General features: G+C 35.1%; 1 protein-coding gene across 2 annotated transcripts in view; it reads left to right on the top strand.

Moving 5' to 3' along the window:
* LOC149776212 (hypoxanthine-guanine phosphoribosyltransferase-like) overlaps positions 1 to 22,409 on the top strand; it is a 51,275-nt gene extending 28,866 nt beyond the window's left edge. For both annotated transcript variants that reach the window (XM_089942564.1, XM_089942565.1), the window contains 3 exons: positions 3,043 to 3,089; positions 11,862 to 11,938; positions 15,184 to 22,409. In XM_089942564.1, the coding sequence (XP_089798690.1) occupies positions 3,043 to 3,089; positions 11,862 to 11,938; positions 15,184 to 15,237 (178 nt within the window). In that variant the 3' untranslated portion in view covers positions 15,238 to 22,409. The remainder of the gene's footprint in view (positions 1 to 3,042; positions 3,090 to 11,861; positions 11,939 to 15,183) is intronic.
* The last annotated feature ends 371 nt before the right edge of the window (positions 22,410 to 22,780 follow it).

The raw sequence follows: 22,780 nt of genomic DNA, 5'->3' as shown, positions 1-22,780 counted from the left end.
GAAAGAAGTAATTAATTTATGACCTTAATTTGACCTTCAGGAGGCATACTTTTGTGAAATCCACAAGTTCTGTGGTTCCAAATTGATGAATACTGTAATATTTGCTCAAGAAAGGTGGCTGCAGCAATTCAGATGTGAATCAAGGTTGACTGGTCTTCTGGAAATTCATTTCTACTGCAGCTGATCATTTGGCAGGGGGTGGGGTGTTGGATGTATAAAAGCAATTTATGCAATATTTGTGGTTCATTTGTACACCAGCCAGACTTCTGTCCCTCTTAAGCATTCAGTTATGGCATAAATGGGTCACTGGTGTCCAACAGATTTTGATACAAATGGCTGCAAGATAGGTAACTATAAAAGGTGAAACCATCAGTCCACATGGGGAAAAAATGCAAGAAAGATAACCCAGATTCATGTTGTGACCAGTCTAATGAATAGTTTACCACAGCCTTCTGTGTAATGATTCTTACAGTATGTTTGTTTTCTCATGGAATTGGTTATAGACTTACATGATCATTATGTATTTTATCTAAAACACCCTTTCTGAGAGAATGACTTCCACTTAATTTTAGAACTAACTGTGATTTATTTTTTGTTTAATAATTCCTGGAGAATTTTCTTCTTTGTTGGACCTAAGTTAAAACTTAAACAGACTCAAAATTTTTTATTGAAAATACTTTTAAAGAATTTCTTGCATTTTGAATTTCCTGTTTCTCTTCCTTGCAAAATTACTCCTATTCCTATGCAGATTTATCAGAATACATCTACTACATATAAGAATTATTAATTATGGTAATTAACCATGGGTGTTACATGGTATACAACAGTAGTTCATACATAAAGAATGAATACTCTTTATTCCATGTACCATTTTCATTTTGTGTGCTTTTATAACTATATCAATCATTAGATACAGTGAGAGCTGAATTAATTTATTACATTTTCTTGGAGATTTCAACTGCATTCACATCTGAAAATTGTTGAGAATTCATTTACCTCCTGCCTTTTCATTTCATTATTGTTTGAAATAGCTGGCTTAAAATCAAGGTGCAAGAATATAACCAAAATGTTAGTTTTGTAAAAGTAGACACACCAGCAGTTGGAAAAGTAGACAGGAATTTAGCCAGCCTATAATGAGAAGAATGTATCTACCAAGAAGCTGGATAGATGACAGTTTTACTATGTCTGTTCTAAATTGTATCATTATTCTTAATGGATCTGCACAGGTATCCCAGTTGTTGACAACCTTTGCTCAAATACCTGCAAGTTGATCTAGCTGTACTGGTATATTCCTGACTTCACTGAGAAGCACCTCTTTGCTGACTGAAACTATTTCCTTTGCTGATTGAGACTATCCCCTTTGCTGACTGAGACTGTCTCCTTTGCTGACTGAGACTATCCTCTTTGCTGACTGAAACTATTTTCTTTGCTGACTGAGACTACCCCCTTTGCTGACTGAGACTATCCCCTTTGCTGACTGAGACTGTCTCCTTTGCTGACTGAGACTGTCTCCTTTGCTGACTGAGACTATCCCCTTTGCTGACTGAGACCATCCCCTTGCCCTGGTTGTCACTACTACATGGATTCTGTCAGCTTGACCTGAGAGTTTTTTCCATTATGGCAATACAGATATATTCGTTCACTGAATATGATCAATTCTGCTATTGTCTTGTTTCTTACTTATTTTAAAAATAAATAGAAATATAAAACCAGCTGCAATAAGTATAACAAATTGTTGAGTATTTATTAGCAGATTTTATTTCATGGTGGATTATTTTCAGTGAAATGTTGTACACTTGGACATAGTACACAATTAATTTTACTATATGTTCTCTACATTTGTTTCTCAGTACTGACCTTTCCACTGTGTGACAATCAATGCAAATCATATGTTAATCTAAAATACCTTCAAAGATGGCTTCACGGTGAAGTTCTTGTCAAAGGTTGACCTGCTCTTTCTTTAGATTATTGACTGTCAACATAACAGCATGTAACCAGAACACAAATTTCACTTCCGGATCATCACCAAGGCCTTATTACTCACTGTGCACTGTCGCCAAAATACATACAGACAACAACACCCTGAGCTCATATTATCAAGAATAAACAGTTACCTTTAAATCCCTACCAAAAATGCATAAATAAAACTCTTCTATCACCACCAAAATGAGAGAGGAAAAAATGTTCTAAAAATAGACTAGAACTACATTCGTGGGTACTGAACTGGAAGTATTAATTGTGATGTAATTCCACTTACAAGTACAAGTGAATATGTCAGCTCTTCGTTGACAGTATTATATAATTTGGTTGGCTCTTTGAATTCTGCTCCCAATGCCAACCAATAGGAATAGTTCTATCATGCCCCCCCCCCCATGTGATCCTCCAACAAGCACCATGAAGACAGCAAGTAAGAGGCTAATAACAGTCTCTTGCATAATTTCCTGTCTGCCTCTCAATTTCAAGGTACATGTACAACACCCCATATAATTAGATGTTGCATCATCTTAACACACCACCAATTCCTCTCCCTCAATGGTCATTATCAGACAAACAACATTGCAACACTCAAGTTGTGCATAAACTAAAATTTAATAAATTATCATTTGTTATAGTTAGAACAATTTAAAATTTTCTGAGTAGTGAAAAATTGGCTGTCAATGCAAAGGATCTTGTCCCAGCTCATCTTGCAAAATGCTTTCCATTGGAAACTCAGTGGCAGCCCAAAATACAGGTAAAAAAGATTTTCAAAAAATCATTTTTGAAATGCATTTATGTTTCATTTCTTCATATTCATTCATTGTTCTGCATTTTCATTTGCATTCTGTTTCATTCAAATTGCATTCTTAATTTCATTTATGTTCATTCTTATTTTATTTGTGTACATTTATAATTTCATTTATGTTCATCCAGCATTTCATTTGTGCTCATTGAGCGTTCCATCCATTCTGCATTTTGTTTTGCTTCGCTGGTAAAGTTACCTTTCTTCTGTCTGTAGACCATGAAAATAAAGTCTTAAATGTTAATTAATTCTTTTTTTTTCAGTTTGCTGGTGAAAAGAACACCAAATAGTGTTGGCTACAGACCAGATTGTAAGTTTTCTATTTTCTTCTAGTCACATATATAAAGTGTCCCTCTTGTAGAACCTGTTGATGCCTTGTCAGAATTTAGCTTTAATATGCCATGAACCATCCAACCATGGCACAATATCAACACACTTGTGAATAACCAGCAACTTTAACAAACTTGTCTCCATTTTCAGAATCTAACCCTGGTGAATTCCCATTCTGTGAACATCAGCTCTGATTTGAGCAGATTTAAAGAGTGGAAAATAATGATGACAAGTTCATCTTTTTAATGTAATCCATCAACATAGAAGACAGAAATAGAAGTGTATCATAGCTGTTAATGCAGACAAGAGTACCTGTGTGTCATGGTGTCTTTTCACGGCTGTTACATTTGCTGTTGATGCTGAATAATGCCTGTGTATCTTGGTGTCTTTTCATGGCTGTTACATTTGCTGTTGATGCCGAATAATGCCTGTGTCATGGTGTCTTTTCATGGCTGTTACATTTGCTGTTGATGCCGAATAATGCCTGTGTATCTTGGTGTCTTTTCACAGCTGTTACATTTGCTGTTGATGCCGAATAATGCCTGTGTATCTTGGTGTCTTTTCACAGCTGTTACATTTGCTGTTGATGCCGAATAATGCCTGTGTATCTTGATGTCTTTTCACAGCTGTTACATTTGCTGTTGATGCCGAATAATGCCTGTGTATCTTGGTGTCTTTTCACAGCTGTTACATTTGCTGTTGATGCCGAATAATGCCCGTGTATCTTGGTGTCTTTTCACAGCTGTTACATTTGCTGTTGATGCCGAATAATGCCCGTGTATCTTGATGTCTTTTCATGGCTGTTACATTTGCTGTTGATGCCAAATAATGCCTGTGTATCTTGGTGTCTTTTCACAGCTGTTACATTTGCTGTTGATGCCAAATAATGCCTGTGTATCTTGGTGTCTTTTCACAGCTGTTACATTTGCTGTTGATGCTGAATAATGCCCGTGTATCTTGGTGTCTTTTCACGGCTGTTACATTTGCTGTTGATGCCGAATAATGCCTGTGTATCTTGGTGTCTTTTCACAGCTGTTACATTTGCTGTTGATGCAGAATAATGCCTGTGTATCTTGGTGTCTTTTCACAGCTGTTACATTTGCTGTTGATGCCGAATAATGCCTGTGTATCTTGGTGTCTTTTCACAGCTGTTACATTTGCTGTTGATGCCGAAAATTTCCCGTGTATCTTGATGTCTTTTCATGGCTGTTACATTTGCTGTTGATGCCAAATAATGCCTGTGTATCTTGGTGTCTTTTTATGGCTGTTACATTTGCTGTTGATGCTGAATAAAATCTGTGTATCTTGGTGTCTTTTCACAGCTGTTACATTTGCTGTTGATGCTGAATAATGCCCGTGTATCTTGGTGTCTTTTCACGTCTGTTACATTTGCTGTTGATGCCGAATAATGCCTGTGTATCTTGGTGTCTATTCACAGCTGTTACATTTACTGTTGATGCCGAATAATGCCTGTGTTTCTTGGTATCTTTTCATTGCTGTTGCATTTGCTCTTGATGCCGAATAATGCCTATGTATCTTGGTGTCTTTTCACAGCTGTCATATTTGCTGCTGATACATACAATATGCATATCAGGCAACAAATCTGTCACAGGTTTGTGTCCCAACACTTTGGTTCAAATGTGCATGAAATTTGTATGCATTTTGCAAAGTATTTTATGTAAACAAATTGGGAATGAATGTGCCGTTTTGCACTTCCACCCATACATCCATGTTTGTTTGTTTATACGTTCATTGTATGTTCATTTGTTTGTTATGCACTCAGTCATGAAATGTATCTGTAGCTGACTATCCAGACAAGGTCAGTTTGTATTAGCAGCCATTCACTCTCTTAGACCCTTTGTCACCCACACATATGGTAATTGGTATGTGGATGCATCTCAGGGTATTTCAGCCATATGAAAACCAGGGTGCGGTGACCAAATTTTTACACTAAGTTACTTTTGTAATTTCATCAATTTCTCATACCCTCAGTTTCTTGAACCAGTTTTCCACTATACCAGAGATTCTGAATGGGTTGCGCACCTTCCGGTACTTTGTACCAGCATGGACGGAAAAAGTTGGTACGGGGCCAAATTTTACTGGTAAAAATGCTTATCAGCCAGTTTCATTTTTTGTTCCTCGTTATTTTGGACCCTATTTCACTTACACACATGACAATGGTCATATGGATCATCTTGACAAGAGCAATTTGAATGTATCAATTGTAAGTCACTTTGACCCGGGTTTTCACTAGCATGATGGTAAATTATTTCCAACTGTGCCTTTGATCTAGGTCAACCAATGATGACCTCATTAGAATACTGTCCCAGAAAGAATTAAAAGAAATTTAGACATTTTAATTGAATAACTGTGTAGTTCCTTATTAATGTACCAAGATTGATGATCAATTTATTAATTACTGATCAAAACAAAATTTCAGAAACTTATTTTTTTTAAAAATTTATGAATAATAAATTGCGTTTACAAAGCTGTTTTTCAGATCAATAAATATCATGCAAAATAGGGTTTATTTAAATGAATGCATAATTAATTCATGGGAATTGTATCTTCCATTTACTAATATGATATATTTACTAAAATTACAAATATGATATGGTGCTATTATATTTTATTGATTTAACAACGTTGCAAAAATGAATTTTACTAGAAAAGTGGTTTCTGGTTTTTATATACCTGCTATAAGGCAGAGCGTTTTATGCGATAATATCTGTCCATCCATGTGTTTCTAGCATCTGCAGTTACTAAACTTTGTTCGCTGCTCCGGTGGCCTAGTGGTTAGAGTGTCCGCCTGGGATGTGGGAGGTTGTGGGTTCAATCTCCGGCTGAGTCATACCAAAGACTTGCAAAAATGGTACTAACAGCTGCCTCGCTTGGTGCTCAGCATTAAGAGGTTAGTGTTAGGACTGGTCAGCCTAGTGTCAGGATAGTGTGACTGGGTGGGACATCATGCTACATGTCTACGCCATGATGCCCCAGTGCTAGACATCACTATAAACTGTTACACTGCAGTCATTGTAGCGATATGACTGAAAATTTTTTAAATCTACGTTAGAAATCCAAATCAGACCAAACTTTATGGATGGCTTGTACTTGGTTTGGGGATTTTAAAAAGGTCAAGGGCATTGATTGAAGAAAGACAGTGGTTTCTGCACAGAAATTGCAGTTATTGACCATTTGTCATGACAAGAATGTGTTGGAGTCTAGCACTTAAGGTATGAATTTGGTCTGTTAATGGTCAGGGTCATTGTGGAAAGAAAAAAACAGATTTTGCGGACTAACTTTTTTCTAGAGTAAGCTGGCCAAGTTTTGTGGATTACTTGCACTTAGGGGCCCCAGATGGGTGAGTGGTGTAAGGTGCTCACCTTTACAAATCACAGAGATCTCACCTCTGTTGTGATTTCGACACAAACAAATGGGATAAACCCTAATACTGCAAACCTGACAATGGCAGGTGTCAATTTCATACCTTTACCTGTACAAACTATAATGCGGTAACATTTTTTGTGGTATTTATCAGTGACCTACCTAGGGATACATGATAATGAATGTACATAATGTAGAAAAAAAACGTTCTTGGGTATGTTCCCACCATACTTAAGAAAAACTGATTATTTAAGAGTATGATAATTTTGGTTGTATTAAACTCATCAGAAGACCAATCCAGTGATCCTAAGTTTATTTTTTAAGATGTTAAAGAATACAGCATCATATTCATTGCAGAGTCAGCGTAAAAACAGTAGGTCTATGGTACAAGTTAAAACGTGTCTAATTCCTGAGGAAATGTGTCATATAGATTTATAATTGTGCCACAAGTACTAAACAGAGGCTGGACTAGTAGAGGTTATATTTTGGGTAGCGCAGTGCATGTTTCACTCTGGAGAACATGTTAAGCAAACACTTTCAGAGTTACTTGGGGAAGGAAAAAATAAATGACAGAATTTCTCACATTTTATATTTTAATAACTTATACTTACAGCATGTGATTTCTATTTCCTTTTGTTTGCCTAAAAGCAAAATATCTCTCTCATTAAAATTGCTGTTACTAAACTTTATATATTTGTAAAGTACATTCATGGTCCCAGGATTCTTTGCTTGGAACTTTATTTTCATCTCATGAAATTCTTGTATACATATGCATTTTAGTGGGAAAGACTTTGAATTTTAAACAGCATTGTGTACAACTTAGAGCATTCTGAACTGTGCAGTGTGGCTGAGCTGAAACATGCCATATATACTCACATATAAAACGAATAATTTAGGAAAAAATAAAGGCCTGGAAGAAGCGGAGGGGGGGTCGGCTTATCTGCGGGCCAATGTCTAAACTTTACAATTTTAGGTCTTTTTGTTGACTGCTATAATGGCTGTAAATCTTGGGACACGAAACGATAATTTTATCCGTGTCCTAAGACATAGGCATGTAAAAAAACAGAGTAACTTTAAACTATTATAAAGTACTATGATTGATTTTGTTATTGTTTTGCATGTGCATATTTTCTGATTTCTCTAACATGAAATTAAATAAAGATAATACAGACTTCATAATTCGCAGTCTGAGTTTACCAGGAAGACCATGCTGAACGATAATGTACAGTACTTACACAGTGCAAAGCGAGCATAACATCATTTAAATCCTTACTTATTCCCGAACATAGATGCAGACTTTGCTTTATTCATTGTTTCGACCAAATTGCATTCTTCCAGATAACATTTCAGCTAGTCATTTTCAGTGATATAAGCTATCCTACAAATTGAGGTAATATTTTTAAAAAGGTACGAATGTTTAATTGTACAAGGCACATAACCATCATAATTTACATGTCAGAAAGAGTGGTAATAATAAAGGCTAAAATTCTCATATAGTTCACAACTAAGATCAACATCAAATAATTTTTGTTTTGTGTTTTAGCTGAACAAACGTATCTTTCCACACAATGGAAAGCTTGATGGTTCAGCATCTCCTATGTTGATAGTTGGTGAATTTCTTTCATTTTGTGACAGAAGTACAGGCCAGTTAATCATTAAAACCCTGAAACTGGCTTGTGATAGGAGGGAATTTTGACTGGTAATTATACAAGTACATTGACGTGTAATTGCCTTTTATTCTATAATATTAGCACGATTACCGCTGTTTTGTAAAACGAGGTCAAAGGCATACCTATGAACTTTTCAAAAGCCAAGTAGGGAGACTGAATAGAAAAATTAGAGATTGGGACCTAAAACTGAGATGTTTTTCGTGGCATTTTTAAAGTCTTGTTTTCACTAAATATTGATTGATCTTCCTAATCCAATATGCATGAAATTCGCAAAAAGACTTGCCATTTCTTCCTGTGACGTGCCCTATTTTCCCTCAGGACATGCCCTATTTTCATATTTTGGTCAGCTGTGGCCAAACTGCACAATAGCTAAAGATTAGTCTTAAATAAACAAGCAAGAAAGCCAGCGCAACTAATTAAAAGTTAATTCTTATCCATGCAACTATTTTGTTAAAACGATTGGCCCGCTGTCGTAATTCAAAGAAACCACGTGCTACACTATTGTGTGTTATGCAAGCACCAGCAATTGATTGGCAAATAAAGGATTCCCAATTTTGTTGAACTGAATGTACCAAAATAGCCAGTTTCATGGTACCATACATATTTTCCCCTCTTTGTATGTCTGACCATATTCCCTTATTGTCAACTTGTAAAGTATTTAGTATTGTTTATTATAAAACATGTATTCTGAATTAGTTTTTTAAGGACACATTTCCTGCGTGGTATGTATTTTCATTCCTTTTAATTTAATGATGGTAATTAACATTGATATATACGGTATAAAAATGCCAGGTGTTCACTTGTGTAAGATTCTTTTGTGGGATTGGCGCTATAGCAGATAGAGTTAAGCATTTATAGTGATCATTCTTGGGATTGAAATTAATTGTGGACAATTTTATTGTTGTAGTTTACTTTTTTGTGCTTGTTTATTTTTTTAATTTTTGTATTATTATAGAGGTTAAAAAAGTCAATAATTTTTCTGAATAATGTTTAAACTTAACATTCTATTTAGTAAAGAAGAGAATTCTTTATAGTAAAGTAATTATTTTGTCACAACAATAATTAACAGGTGATAACAGCAGAACATGTAGGACTTTTTTTGTTTAGAAGAAATGAAAATCGAAGACATAATATAATAATCAGGAGTTCTCTGCAAAAATCGGAAGATATGAAATTGGGAGGTAGGCATGGAGCGACCACAAAAATCAGGTTTTTTTCCCCTCCCATTGTGAAAGTTGACAGGTATGGTGTAAGGTCGCTTACATCAAAACAAGATACAACTCACCTTTTACGGTATTAGCATCAAACCGTATAGTTTGTTGTGTTGTCATACAGGGATTACATTTTAATGAGTTAGGTATTTACAATATTTCAAAGCAAAGTAAAAACATAATTACCGGTTCACTGATATAAAATGTCCAATTCAGTATTGCATAAACAAAACAATAATCGAGTCCAAAGGGAGAGGAAGTGTTATCTCAACTCGCGAATGCTAAATACTTGTCATCATTCGGTCAAATTATACACAAATCTAAATTAGGCAGAAGCAATATAAAAAAACCCGGAAAATTAATAAATTTCTTTTCAAACAAGTTTACACCATTTCTTTTTAGTAATCGTGCGTGTCAACCTTGAGATAAGTATACAAGTAATTTTTTTAACTATAACTTTGCCTAAATAAATGCATTTAGAACTTACCTTGTGCATCTTGAGATGTCTTGGAATTAAAGGTCGGCTTATACACGGGTCATGCACTTTTTAATGTTTATACCTGTTCAGTTTAGGGGGTTGGCTTATACACGAACGGGCTTATACGTGAGTATGTGCTGTAACTTGCACAGTGTAGTAGCTGTCCAGTCCACTCTTGCATAATTACATTGCTGTGACTTTTGAATTGGGACAGTGATACTTAATCCATCCACTTTGAGTTACGGCATGAACAGTCCACAATGACCACGACATCCAATCTATGATGGAAAGAGTGTGAAAGGATTAAGGTCCACCTTGGAATATGGATTTTACATATCTGTTTTGTACAGTGCACTGTTCATTCATTAACAATTGGTATGCCTCTAAACAAATGTTGGTGATCTGTCACCAAAGATGACCACTGTTGCTAAAAATAGATAAAATGACTTCTCAAAAATCATTTGACAAAATTTTATGGAAAACATCCTGGCCTAGACTGCTTTACATATTTTTTGACAAATGATGCTGAGGCCACAATTGTTAAAACTAAGTAAAACTTTAAATACTGCTCAAATGACACAGATCAAAATTGACAGAAAGGATCTTGACTTTAAAGGCTTTTCAGGTTGTACTACTAAAAGGGCAACCCATTATCATATATGGACGCTATTACTAAAATTGGAAAATCCTGTAATAACTTCTCCAAAACTGCTCAGCATAATTTGACCAAGTGAAAGCATCCTGCTTTTCAAATTTGATCAAATATGGCCACATTACTAAAAATAGAATAACAAATAAACAGCTTTGTCAGAAAAAGGCAACAGAAATGAACAGAAAGCTTTGAGACCATTCTTATCCGATGGCCTACTGTCCATCATCCATCCTTCCATTAGAACAAGTTTGCAGTTGTTGCTCCATCCTAATCTACCACTAAGAAATTTTGCATTTGCATAATTATTCTAGGGTATGTTGGCATCTAAATAAAAATGTTGCTTCATGGACATCCATTATGGTTACAATGGCAATCACTTTTGAAAATTGTGTCTATACTCTTGAAAAAATGGTTTTACTGATGTTGGTTTTTCACCAATGGACTTCCTGTGGTATATAGTTGGTCTGAAATGAAAATGGGACCAATTTGATATCCAGTATGATGTAACTGTTAATTCTCCTGAAGATATGGGGTTTTCTGCTAATGGTTTCTTGTCCCAAAATAAAAATGGTGCTGAACTGACATACAGTATGGGCACCATGGTAACCATATTGTAAATCTTATCACTATTTCACCTGAATGGATGGTCATATTGACACAATGTTTTAGCTGCAAAATGTCTTATCATTTGTAATTGGTCCAAAATGAAAATGATGTTTATTGGTTGTCAAGCTTCAGGTGTCTTATGAGGTGTAGTTGGTCCACAGTGGTGTAGGTGGGATTTAATGGCACATCGCTGGAAGGTTAGGTATCAAAAACAGGGCATGCTAATCAAACACAATTGAAACAAGGGCAGAATCCTTAAAATGCAATTTACAATTTGTACATGCACTCTTTTAAAAAGTCCACAATCCTGTTAACTGGTACATTATCATGGGCTGCATCCTTGGCAAAATGGTTGTCTATAGTAGTTACCTCATATGACATCACGCCAAGGTTTACACCTTCTTGCCTGCAAGAGGAAGCTTAGCATGTAAGTGATTCAAGACAGTGAATGGGGCAAGGACAGGACAGTAAAAAGTTTGAGGTCAAAGTTCATGACATATTTTTAAGCTGTACTGACATATATGTGGAAGAGCATAAATACAAAGACATGTAAGAAAAACCTGGTATATTGGTGTTTCTTAAGAATTTCTGAGATGGTTAAATACTCTGTAGTTAAAAGACAAGGACAAAAGAAAGGGACTTGATGCTTGAGAGATTCTAGTTAGCCAGGAATGCCTCAGTCCAAAAAGTGGACTCTTGTTCTTTTATATCACAGTATATTTCATGCCAATGTTATTTTGTATCTTTGCAGATGTTGGATTTGAGATACCAGATGCATTTGTTGTTGGATATGCATTGGATTACAATGAGTACTTCAGAGACCTTAATGTAAGAACAACACAATATTTGAATGTATCTCACCATTATTTCAAAGAAATTCTAAACAGTAAGCTAAATAAGAACTGTTTGTAAATGGAGTTTCAGTTTCATAAAGGGTTTCATTTTTGCTAGAAAACCACAGATTTACATACTCTCTTCATGATGATTTTTCTGTTGATACATTTTAACTACCACTGAAAACATCTTTCATAGAACCACAAAATTGACAGCTGGGAAAATAAGTACATTTATAACAAAGACATTTACCCTTAAAAGAATTACCAGTAGGGCAGCAAAATTGAGATTGTTTCCATGACAATCTGCAAAATTGTTCCATGACAATCTGCAAAATGTTTTCCTCTCATAATGTTACAGAACTTCTGGTGAGGGTGTTTAGGGTTATCTTTATTGGTTTAAATTTTTGGGTTCTTTGTTACAGTAGAGATTTGTGGTTCATAAATTTTCTACCAAACAAAAACACTGCATTGTGGCCTAGTTGTTAGAGCGTCCACCTCAGATGCAGGAGGTTGTGAGTTCGAAACCATGGCTGAGTCATACCAAAGACTTATAATAATTGTACTAACAGCTGCCATACTTGGCACTCAGAATTAAGAGGTTAGTGTTAGGACTGGTAGGCCTGGTGTCAGGATAATGTGACTGGGTGGGAAATGATGCTTCATATCTGTGGCATAAACTTGCACTGCAGACAATGTAGCAATATGACTGATATTTTTTTTTAGAGCTACATTAAAAATCCAAATCACACACACACAGCTTGCCTATATGAAGTTGAGGAGAGCTTGTGCTGTGACTCCAGCATCATTTGTGTTAGCATCAGAGGGTATACACAGCAGGTTAAAGTCTCTGTGTAGGGTTTGGTCATTGTTTGTAAGATAGAACTATGCCTTTAAATTTCATTGTTGTGTGTTCATTAGCATATACCAGGCTTTAATTAATGCCTTTTTACCCAATTTTACTGATTTTGTGAAATTTATGACCAAAAGTTTGCATTTAAGGTTTGCTCTGTGTAGACAGCTGGTTAGAGTTTGTATTTATGGTTGCTCAGTGTAGACAGCAGGCTACAGTTTGTGTTTATGGTGGCTCTGTATAGACAGCAGGCTAAAGTTTGTGTTTATGGTTGTGCTGTGTTGACAGCAGGCTCACGTTTTGTGTTTATGGTTTGCTCTGTATGGACAGTAGGTTAAAGATTGTGTTTATGGTTGCTCTCTGTAGAATGCAGGCTAAAGTTTGTGTTTATGGTTGCTTTGTGCAGACAGATGGCTCAAGTTTTTTTATGTAGTTGCTCTCTGTAGACAGCAGGCTCTCGTTTTGTGTTTATGGTTTGATCTGTATAGACAGTAGGTTAAAGATTGTGTTTATGGTTTGCTCTGTGTAGATTTGAGACTAAAGCCGGTGTTATTGGTTTTCTCTGTACAGACAAGGTATTAAAGTTTGTGTTTAAGGGTTTTATTATGGTTTGTAGGAAGGGAACATGCATCTAAATTTAACTTGTGCATGTTAAATAGCAGGTGTCTGGCCTTACTGAATATGTTTGTTGGTCATTTTCTAAAGCATTGTGACCACTAGTGATGTAGCTTTGTGTTGATCCTTAGTGGTGTATGTGACAACCATCATTCCAAAAGTAGATCACTGTGATCTATATTTTATGCCTCATTGACTTTTTTCAAAATTGTATGTTTGTATCAGTGTATTGTGCAAAACTGACTCTACTGGTACATGTATATATCTGTTTATTGATCATGGTGAGTAATAACAAGGCAGTTCCCCAATTAAAACATGCTGTGTTTGTTTCATCCCATTCACCAGTTTCATTACTGTTTGCTAAATGATGAAAGTGAACAGTGTTATCACAAATTCCATGAATTGCTTTGCTTTACTGCTTCTTGAGCCAGAATGAAAATAATTGGTTGCAACAATAAACCCATTTGCTTTCTAGGAGATCAGCGTTGTTAAAAAAAATGAAGTCATGGTACAAGACCGAATGCTCCCTTGAACTTGTTGATCTAATTGTAATTAAATGCTGTTATTGAGGATCTGGAGTAAACTTTATTTTGTAGCAAAAATTTTTGGAATCAGATTAATGTTGGTGCTGTTTTCACTGCTTATTTTCAAACTTTGTAAGCCTAAAATTCTCATCTAGCACTGAAGATAGGTACAAAGGGCAATAACTTGTTCAGTTAAATGTATGGACTGTTCTAAAAATAAACTGTAGGAAGCAGTTTTTTTTCACAGTGAAATTGATTTTTGATGTAATTCAGTTAGAATGTAAATAATAAGAGACAATCATATAGAGTTGTTGACTCAATTGTTTCTTAATTTAACATGTAAATAACTCAGATTAGACTGAATTACAAGAATATGTGTTTAATTCATTAGTGCTGAATTCCTAACGTAATTAAGTTGCTGAAAAGATTTTTTGATTTTCATATGACCCGTTAACTATGTGATATTTTCAGTGTCATGCAGTAAATAGGCAACATTCAACTATGATTGGTTGTATGGGTTGATACTAATCTATTCTAGTCAAGGTTCGACAATCACAATTGATCGGATATGATACAAGGGTAGACAATCACAACTGATCAGATATGATACAAGGGTAGACAATCACCACTGACTAGATATGATACGAGGGTAGACAATCACCACTGATCCGATGCGATACAAGGGTAAACAATTACCACTGATCAGATATGAAGTTACTGCCTGACATACTGGAAGTGTGTTCTTTCAAAACTAGATCCAAGTAGACAAGAATTGATGGAATGGGGCAACTTGTACATAAAAGTGGGTAAAGAGTTAAAATAATAAATCAATTAGGAACAGAACAGTCACCAGAAGAGCACATTTTATATCGGAGATAATCTATTTTCTCTCTCCTAAATACTTGTATTAGCTAATGAGGTGACCCGTGTTTTATAGGAATCTTTGGTTTTGTGTGCAGTTGCTTGCTGGATTATGATTGAAGGGATTTTTCAGCATACTTGATGCACTGCAGACCAAGTACTATCAGTACTTGCACACGATGTGTTCCTAAATACATAAATTATGTACCAAGTTTCTACAGTAAGTTTTTTAATGATTTTCTTCAAAATCCATACTCATGCAGCATGGCCAACTCCAGTATTTCATTATGGCTCACATCACACTAGTTTAACCATGAGAAAGAATTGCATGTGTGATGAAAACAGTATTAGTAGTTGTCAGAAAGGAACTTTTTTTCATATTTTCAGCACATATGCATCATAAATGAGCATGGGAAACAGAAATATGCCAACTCAACATGATCATTCCACGCAGCATTTGAGGGACTGGGCCAGTCAGGTCACGGATGTTTCACCATGTCTGAACCAGTCAATTGATAATTACAAAGAAGAAAAGCAGTCAAATTCCTTTCTTTTCATTAATGAAAATAGTATATTTGGGAACAATAAATTATTTTTGTTATAGTCTGTAGATCTTGAGCAGTCTGTCATTAATAGAGGACCTGGCTAATCCGATTACTGTATAGAAACCAGTCCTACAGTGTATACTCACTTATAAGATGAATCCAACTGTAAACTGTGCAGACCCTGATCTTCCATCCCATAATGCTTAGGAGTAGTCAGTAAAACAAACAAGATAGACCCTGATATGAAAGCACAGTATGCTAAAGTAGACGGGGATAATCTTTTTGCAGTTGACTCAACTTATAAACAAGTATATATGCAGGTAGCAAGACCTGTATTTAATGTTTTTGGTGGCAATTACAGGGGTGATAACAATTTAGTTTTTTTTTTTAATCCTTTACAGTGTTGATAAGATTTTGCATTCAGGTTATATTTTTTATAAAATCTTGAGCAGTGTGGCATGTAAAGTAAAGTGTGGAAGCCTTGTGGAATATTGATTTTAAGGAATACAATTCACTTCAGTTACAAATAAGTCATTGTACCCTTCTTTCCATGCTTTTATGACTAATTTGTTTTTTTGTTCCTGCATGGAGATTGCATTTGAAGCATATTAGACACAATCTCACACACACACGCACTTTCAGAATGCCAGCATTGTTTTTTTAGTATTCTGTATTGTCTGGCTTTTAGCTTCAGACATCTGTTGTGCCATTGCTACTTGCCTGTTTTCTTTTACATGGCATCAGTGTAATTGTCAGTATAATTTTCTTCTTCTGATCATGATGACATCAGTGTTATTGTCGTTTTTTTTCTTATTGTGGTGATTACATCATTGTCATTGTATTAATTTTCTTCTTCTGATGACATCACTCATTGTTGAGATTGTCTTCTGACAATGGTGATGGCATTGACAATGGTGATGGCATCGCTATCATTGTCGATATTTCTTCGACAGTGTTGATGACATCACTATCATTTTCAATATTTCTTCCGATGATGGTGATGGCATTACTGTCATTGTCGATATTAATTTTCTTCTGACAATGATGATGACATCAGTCGTTGTAGTTCTGTATTCAAGGAAAATGAAACTCATCTTCTGCATCAGTTGCTTTATGCAACTGAAACTTTCATACAATATTACTATATGCTTAGAGTTTGTACCCAGAAATTCAGTCATCTCACGTGTGTCATCAACAACACTCTCCACAATGGAGATGTCACATTCCACAGAACTCTTGTAATACGTGTTTGCTTCTTAATGAAAATGATGCACCCTAAATACTATAGTCCTCACTACAAGGTTCTCATATAACACAGGTATGGTCGTGTATCCCATTTTTGGGATCGTTTTAGTCTCATTATTTAGTCTCATTATTTAAGCTAAATATGATGTGAGCAGCATTATGGGGGGGGGGACCACTGTACTGTATTTCTTTGAAATATTATTCACCTAGCTGCAAATGGTATAGAATCCAAGCTGCTGTCACCAACTCAACAGTAGAATGGGGTCTATGCTGTTTAGGTTGACAGTTGAATCCCTGTTTCTACTATTATACATTCACACACCTAATTCAAAATGGCAAGTGAAAATTTGTTAACAACACTCTCCTAATTGAAAGTTCACATTTTCTGCCAGTTTGTTTTCCATTTCTTTTGATCAAGCTCATACAAATAATTCATTTTCACTTGTCAGCACTAATAAGCACTAAATCTGCACCTTTATTTTTCTTTTTTCTTCCACTCTTTTGCCTTGAATTTGTAAATGGAATCCCCTTTCCACCAAATGCCTTTATTATCACTGGTTATATACTAAGCATTTGCCATGTGTGACACCACATTTGGATTTATGTCCAGAGTATCTCTGTAAATAAGGACTCTTTCCTGTCTTGGGTCCAGACTTGCTCAGTAAATTACTTTGCTGTTGCATGCCAGGTTATTCTGTAAATGGCAACTTATATGGTCTCATTTTCAGAGCAGCTTGGCACATTCATTGGTAGTTGGAGTATTTCAGTTGACTCTCTAAAGATTGTCTCACACTGTCCAGTGTCCAGAGCTGCTCATTAAATTACTTTACGTGGGAGTTGTATTCCAGATGGCTGTGTACTGTCATGTGCCCATAGCTGCTTGGGAAATTACTTGACAATTGGTTTAATATATGGAAAATTATAGACTGTCTTACTGAGGTCTTTTGAGGGTTGGCAGGCGTGTGAAATTTATTTTGTTTAAACCCATAAATTACTTGGACAACCAGTTATCTCAGCTAAATTCATTTGGATTTACTGTATCATGTGTATTATTTACACCCTAGTCTTTCAAACAAAATACATAAACTTTTACTTGCATTTTTACAGATGTTTACATGGTTCTTTAATTGATAAACATTTAAGCTAGCCAGTATTTGTAAAATCGACACTCACTGCACAACTGTAAACGATTGTCATCATTATGTTTAGATATCATCGATTTGACCTTTTACCTGTGTGTATGGTATTGATATGGGCAAGATCTGACATACAATGATGTTGTTGCAACTTCTGTTTCTTATTAAATAATGATAAAGATAATTTCTTGTACAATTTTAATAGTCACATTAACAAGTGTTTAAAAGAAAATTATAAAGCTGATGAAATGTATACAGGTTTTATCCATAATGTATAATGTCATACTGTATATCAGAGTGGCTCTGTAAACATGTTATACTGTATGTTGGAGTGATCTATAACTAATTATAACATGCTACTGGCTCTGTAAACACATGTTAAACTGTAATTCCTGAAGTGGCTTGGTAACTAAAGATGTTATAATGTATGTTGAAGTGACTCAATAACTAAACATAACATGCTACTATATATCCAGAGTGGCCCTGTAAACACAACATGTTAAACTGTAATTCCTTAAGTGGCTCAGTAACTAAACATGTTATAATGTATGTTGGAGTGATCTGTAACTAAATATAACATGCTACTGTATATCCAATGGCTCTGTAAACACATGTTAAACTTTAATTACTGAAGTGGCTCAGTAATTAAACATGTTATACTGTATTTTGGAGTGATCTGTAACTAAACATAACATGCTACAATATATCTAGCTTAAGTGGGTATGTGAGAAAGCTTGCCAGTAGCTTCTTGTGGGTCGGTGGTTCTTTCTGGGGTTTTCCCGGGTTCTTCCTCCACCATTAATACTGGCTGCCATGTATAGCCTATCGTGTGCTGAAAAATGGCATTAAACCCAGCAACAACAACTACTATATATCTAGAGTGGCTCTGTAAACAAAACATGTTAAACTTTAATTCCTGAAGTGGCTCAGTACTAAACATGTTATAATGTATGTTGGAGTGACTCCATAACTAAACATAACATGCTACTATATATCCAGAGTGGCCCTGTAAACACAGCATGTTAAACTGTAATTCCTGTAGTGGCTCAGTAACTAAACATGTTATAATGTATGTTGGAGTGATCTATAACTAAGCATAACATGCTGCTGTATGTCCAGAGTGGCATTGTAACTAAACACATGTTAAGATGTATGTCAAGAGTGGCTCTGTAACTGAGCATAATGTCATACTGTATATCAAAGTGGCTCTGTAACTGAACATAATGTCATACTGTATATCAGAGTGGCTCTGTAACTGAACATGTGATACTGTATATCAGAGTGGCTCTATAACTAAACATAATGTCTTACTGTACATCAGAGTGGCTGTGTAACTAAACATAATATACTGTATATCAGAGTGGTTCTGTAACTGAACATAATATACTGTATATCAGAGTGGTTCTGTAACTAAACATTAGATGCTATACTGTATGTTTAGAGTGGCATTGTAACTAAACACATGATGTATGTAAGAGTGGCTCTGTAACTAAACATAATATTATACTGTATATCAGAGTGGCTCTGTAACTGAACATAATATTATGCTGTATATCAGAGTGGCATTGTAACTAAACATTAGATGTTATACTGCATGTTTAGAGTGGCATTGTAACTAAACACATGATGTATGCAAGAGTGGCTCTGTAAACATAATGTTATACTGTATGTCAGAGTGGCTCTGGAACTGAACATAATATTATACTGTATATCAGAGTGGCTTTGGAACTAAACATAATGTTATACTGTATATCAGAGTGGCTCTATAACTAAACATAATATTATACTGTATATCAGAGTGGCTCTGTAACTAAACATAATGTTATACTGTATATCAGAGTGGCTCTATAACTAAACATAACATGCTACTGGCTCTGTAAACACATATTAAACTGTAATTCCTGAAGTGGCTTGGTAACTAAACACGTTATACTGTATGTTGGAGTGACTCTATAACTAATCATAATATGCTACTGTATGTCCAGAGTGGCTTCCACTAAATATAACACGTACTGTATGTCCAGAGTAGCTTCCACTAAATATAACATGTACTGTATGTCCAGAGTGGCTTCCACTAAATATAACATGTACTGTATGTCCAGAGTGGCTCTGTAAACATGTTATACTGTATGTCCAGAGTAGCATTGTAACTAAACATAATGTTATACCATATATCCAGAGTTGCTCTGGAACCGAACATATTATGTTATACTGATGTCCAGAATGACTGTTACTAAATATAACCAGTTGTACTATATCCAGACCTGCTTTGTAACTAAAATAACCTGTTGTACTGCATGTCTATAGTTTGTTGTTTTGTATTTTTTAGCTTCAAATGATCTCTCGTGTAGTTTGTGTAGAACAGCTAAATAATATTTTTTGTCTATGTCCTGAATTCTTAGGAAATAGCATTCCATTAGGAGTATATCTAGAGAATCTTTTCAAACAGATTTTTCCTGTCATATATTTTAGATTTATATGCATATTAATTCATTTCAGGTAATCATTATATACAATGTAGTTCACTGGGATTTTAAAAATTCATTCAATGGATTGTTTTTGCATAAGTTAGATTTTAAAATATTTTTGGCTCTACTGGTCATAAACCAGAACCAGAAGATCTCTTGGGATGGCTTCTTGTTGTCAGTCGCCCGTCATCTGTAGTCTTTTGTATGATGTCCACCTGCTAGCACAAGATTGCATTGCCATAAAATGTCATGTCCAATATGGCCACCATGCTGAAAGCCTTGTAGCTAATAATGAACGGAACATCATAGTCACATGGAATTGTCATTAGAAGACTTATTTATGATTCTGATCAGATGTTTAATATGGCCACCATGGCAGCTCTCTTTAAAATCTTTTTATCATACTCAGTTACTTCTTCAGAATGTTGGTTCGTTTTTGGTACTAGAATCTTCAAATCAATGATTTCTGAAGCTGAAATTTGAGGAATTCTTTATGAATTGTATTTGTGGAAATTTCATATATATACTAGAGTTTGAGTCAAGTTGTACTTGAAAGTAAACACATTACAAAAAGGATTCAAGGCAGTATGCAATAGTCATGTTTGCATTATGTCTTCTTGCAGTATTATTTTATGATTGAAATGATATTTCTCTAAATGTTGTTATTTTATTGAACATTTGCATCAGATATATTATGAAATATTATTGTTGGCATATAATAAAATACTTTCTTTCACACATCTCTGCTAACTCTAAAAATATATAATAGTTTTAATGTTGAATAGGCACGGTTTTACAACATAAAATTACAAATGATAACTAATCTGTAGCTAATTTTAACTATCATGGGCAAATGAAAACATGGAAAAAATGCACGAGGCATATAATCAGAACATCTACAGCATTACAGGCACAGGATTTATTGGATTTGGGATTTGTTGGACCCTGAATACTTGCCTAGACTGGCCTGGGTTGACTTCCTTGTCTTTTGCAGACAATCACCTTGATCCCATTTCCTGGCATTATAGCTAATAAGATATTCAAATTGATGTTAAATTATCCAATCAACTATAAATATATTTAACACTACAAACCTTCTTAGTGATGTACTTTATAGGTAAAATTAGATTTTAAAAACCTCTTGCCAAGGTTGATACATTATGGGCTGTACTAATGGGTATCTAGAGAAGGTTAAAAATATTCCGAGTTTGGTAGGCATTGATATTTAAGGATGAAAGTTTGTAAACAGCCTTTCCAATCAAGACCAGCGACAATCCTTTAAAACTGAATGAATTAATTTTTAGGGTAGCACTTTGTGGGAGATGTCATTTTCAGTCCTTAACTGAGATTCATAGTTCTGTCTCATTTGAACGGGGCATTATTTAGGAACAGTTTTTGTTGTGTCTTTCGGATTGAGGTTTGTAGCAACTACAAAATTAATGAAAAGTGTGTCACATAAATACAGTAGGCAGGAAAATACAGGAAACTGACCTTTAAAGGAATCATGAGATATATAGAAATTACAATCTGCTTTAGTAAACAAGACAAATCATTCAGTGCAACATAAACTTAGAAATCATTTTAGGTCAATTGCAGCTACCATTTTGGCAGACGTACAATGCACCAAGCTGTTGGTTAGTTGGCATTACAAACTAAGGGAGGCAACACATGAAATCCAATAGATGTCTTATGGACAAAGCACCAATATAGCTCATCTGCCAAGGTGTAGATAGGGTTATCAGAACCTTGACAGGCAAAGACGAATTTATGGGGGAAGGTTTGATGTTAAAGTTTGCATTTAAGGTTTGCTCTATGTAGACAACATGTTAAAGTTGTAATGTTTGCTTTATTGCTTAAAATTTTATTTTTTGGGGCAATACAACTTGATAGGAAGATTAACCTTTTCAGATAAACATGGAAAGATTTGAGTTAAAAGTTTTCATATAAAGCTTGCTATATGTCTAACAGATGAAAGTTTGTGTTTCAGTTTTTTTATCAGTGTATATGCAGGATCTTCGCATTTAAATTTAAATTATATGTATCATATGTATTTTTTAAAATGTATAATGAAAAGTACAAGATTCAAATTTATGTGAGCTCTATCAGGTCGTAATTTTATAATCCTTTTTCATGTTACCTCAAGATCAATTTCTTGTTTTGCTTTCAGAAGACTCAAAACATTTGGTTATAATCCACATTAAAGGTGCAAATGATGCTGACCTAACCTTTTGTAAATCTGTCCTTCTCTCCATCATCTTTTCCAGGGGGCATGTAGTGTTGACCTAATTTGTCCAGGTGTATGTCCATCTCTCCATCATACCTTTAAAGGGGCATATAGTGTTGTTCTAATCTGTTGCCAGTCTGTCCAGGTGCATGTCCATCACTCTATCATACCTTCAGAGGGGCAGATATTGTTGACCTAATTTGTCCAGGCATATGTCCATCTCTCCATCATACCCTCAAAGAGGCATAAAGTGTTGACCTAATTGGTCCAGGTGTATATCCATCTCTCCATCATACCTTTAAAGGGGCATATAGTGTTGACCTAATTGGTCCAGGTGTATATCCATCTCTCCATCATACCTTTAAA

The sequence above is a fragment of the Sinohyriopsis cumingii genome, chromosome 18, assembly GCF_028554795.1.
Source record: "Sinohyriopsis cumingii isolate HCF-2022 chromosome 18, ASM2855479v2, whole genome shotgun sequence".
Classification (NCBI taxonomy): domain Eukaryota; kingdom Metazoa; phylum Mollusca; class Bivalvia; order Unionida; family Unionidae; genus Sinohyriopsis; species Sinohyriopsis cumingii.
This window is presented reverse-complemented; position numbering and strand designations above follow the sequence as displayed.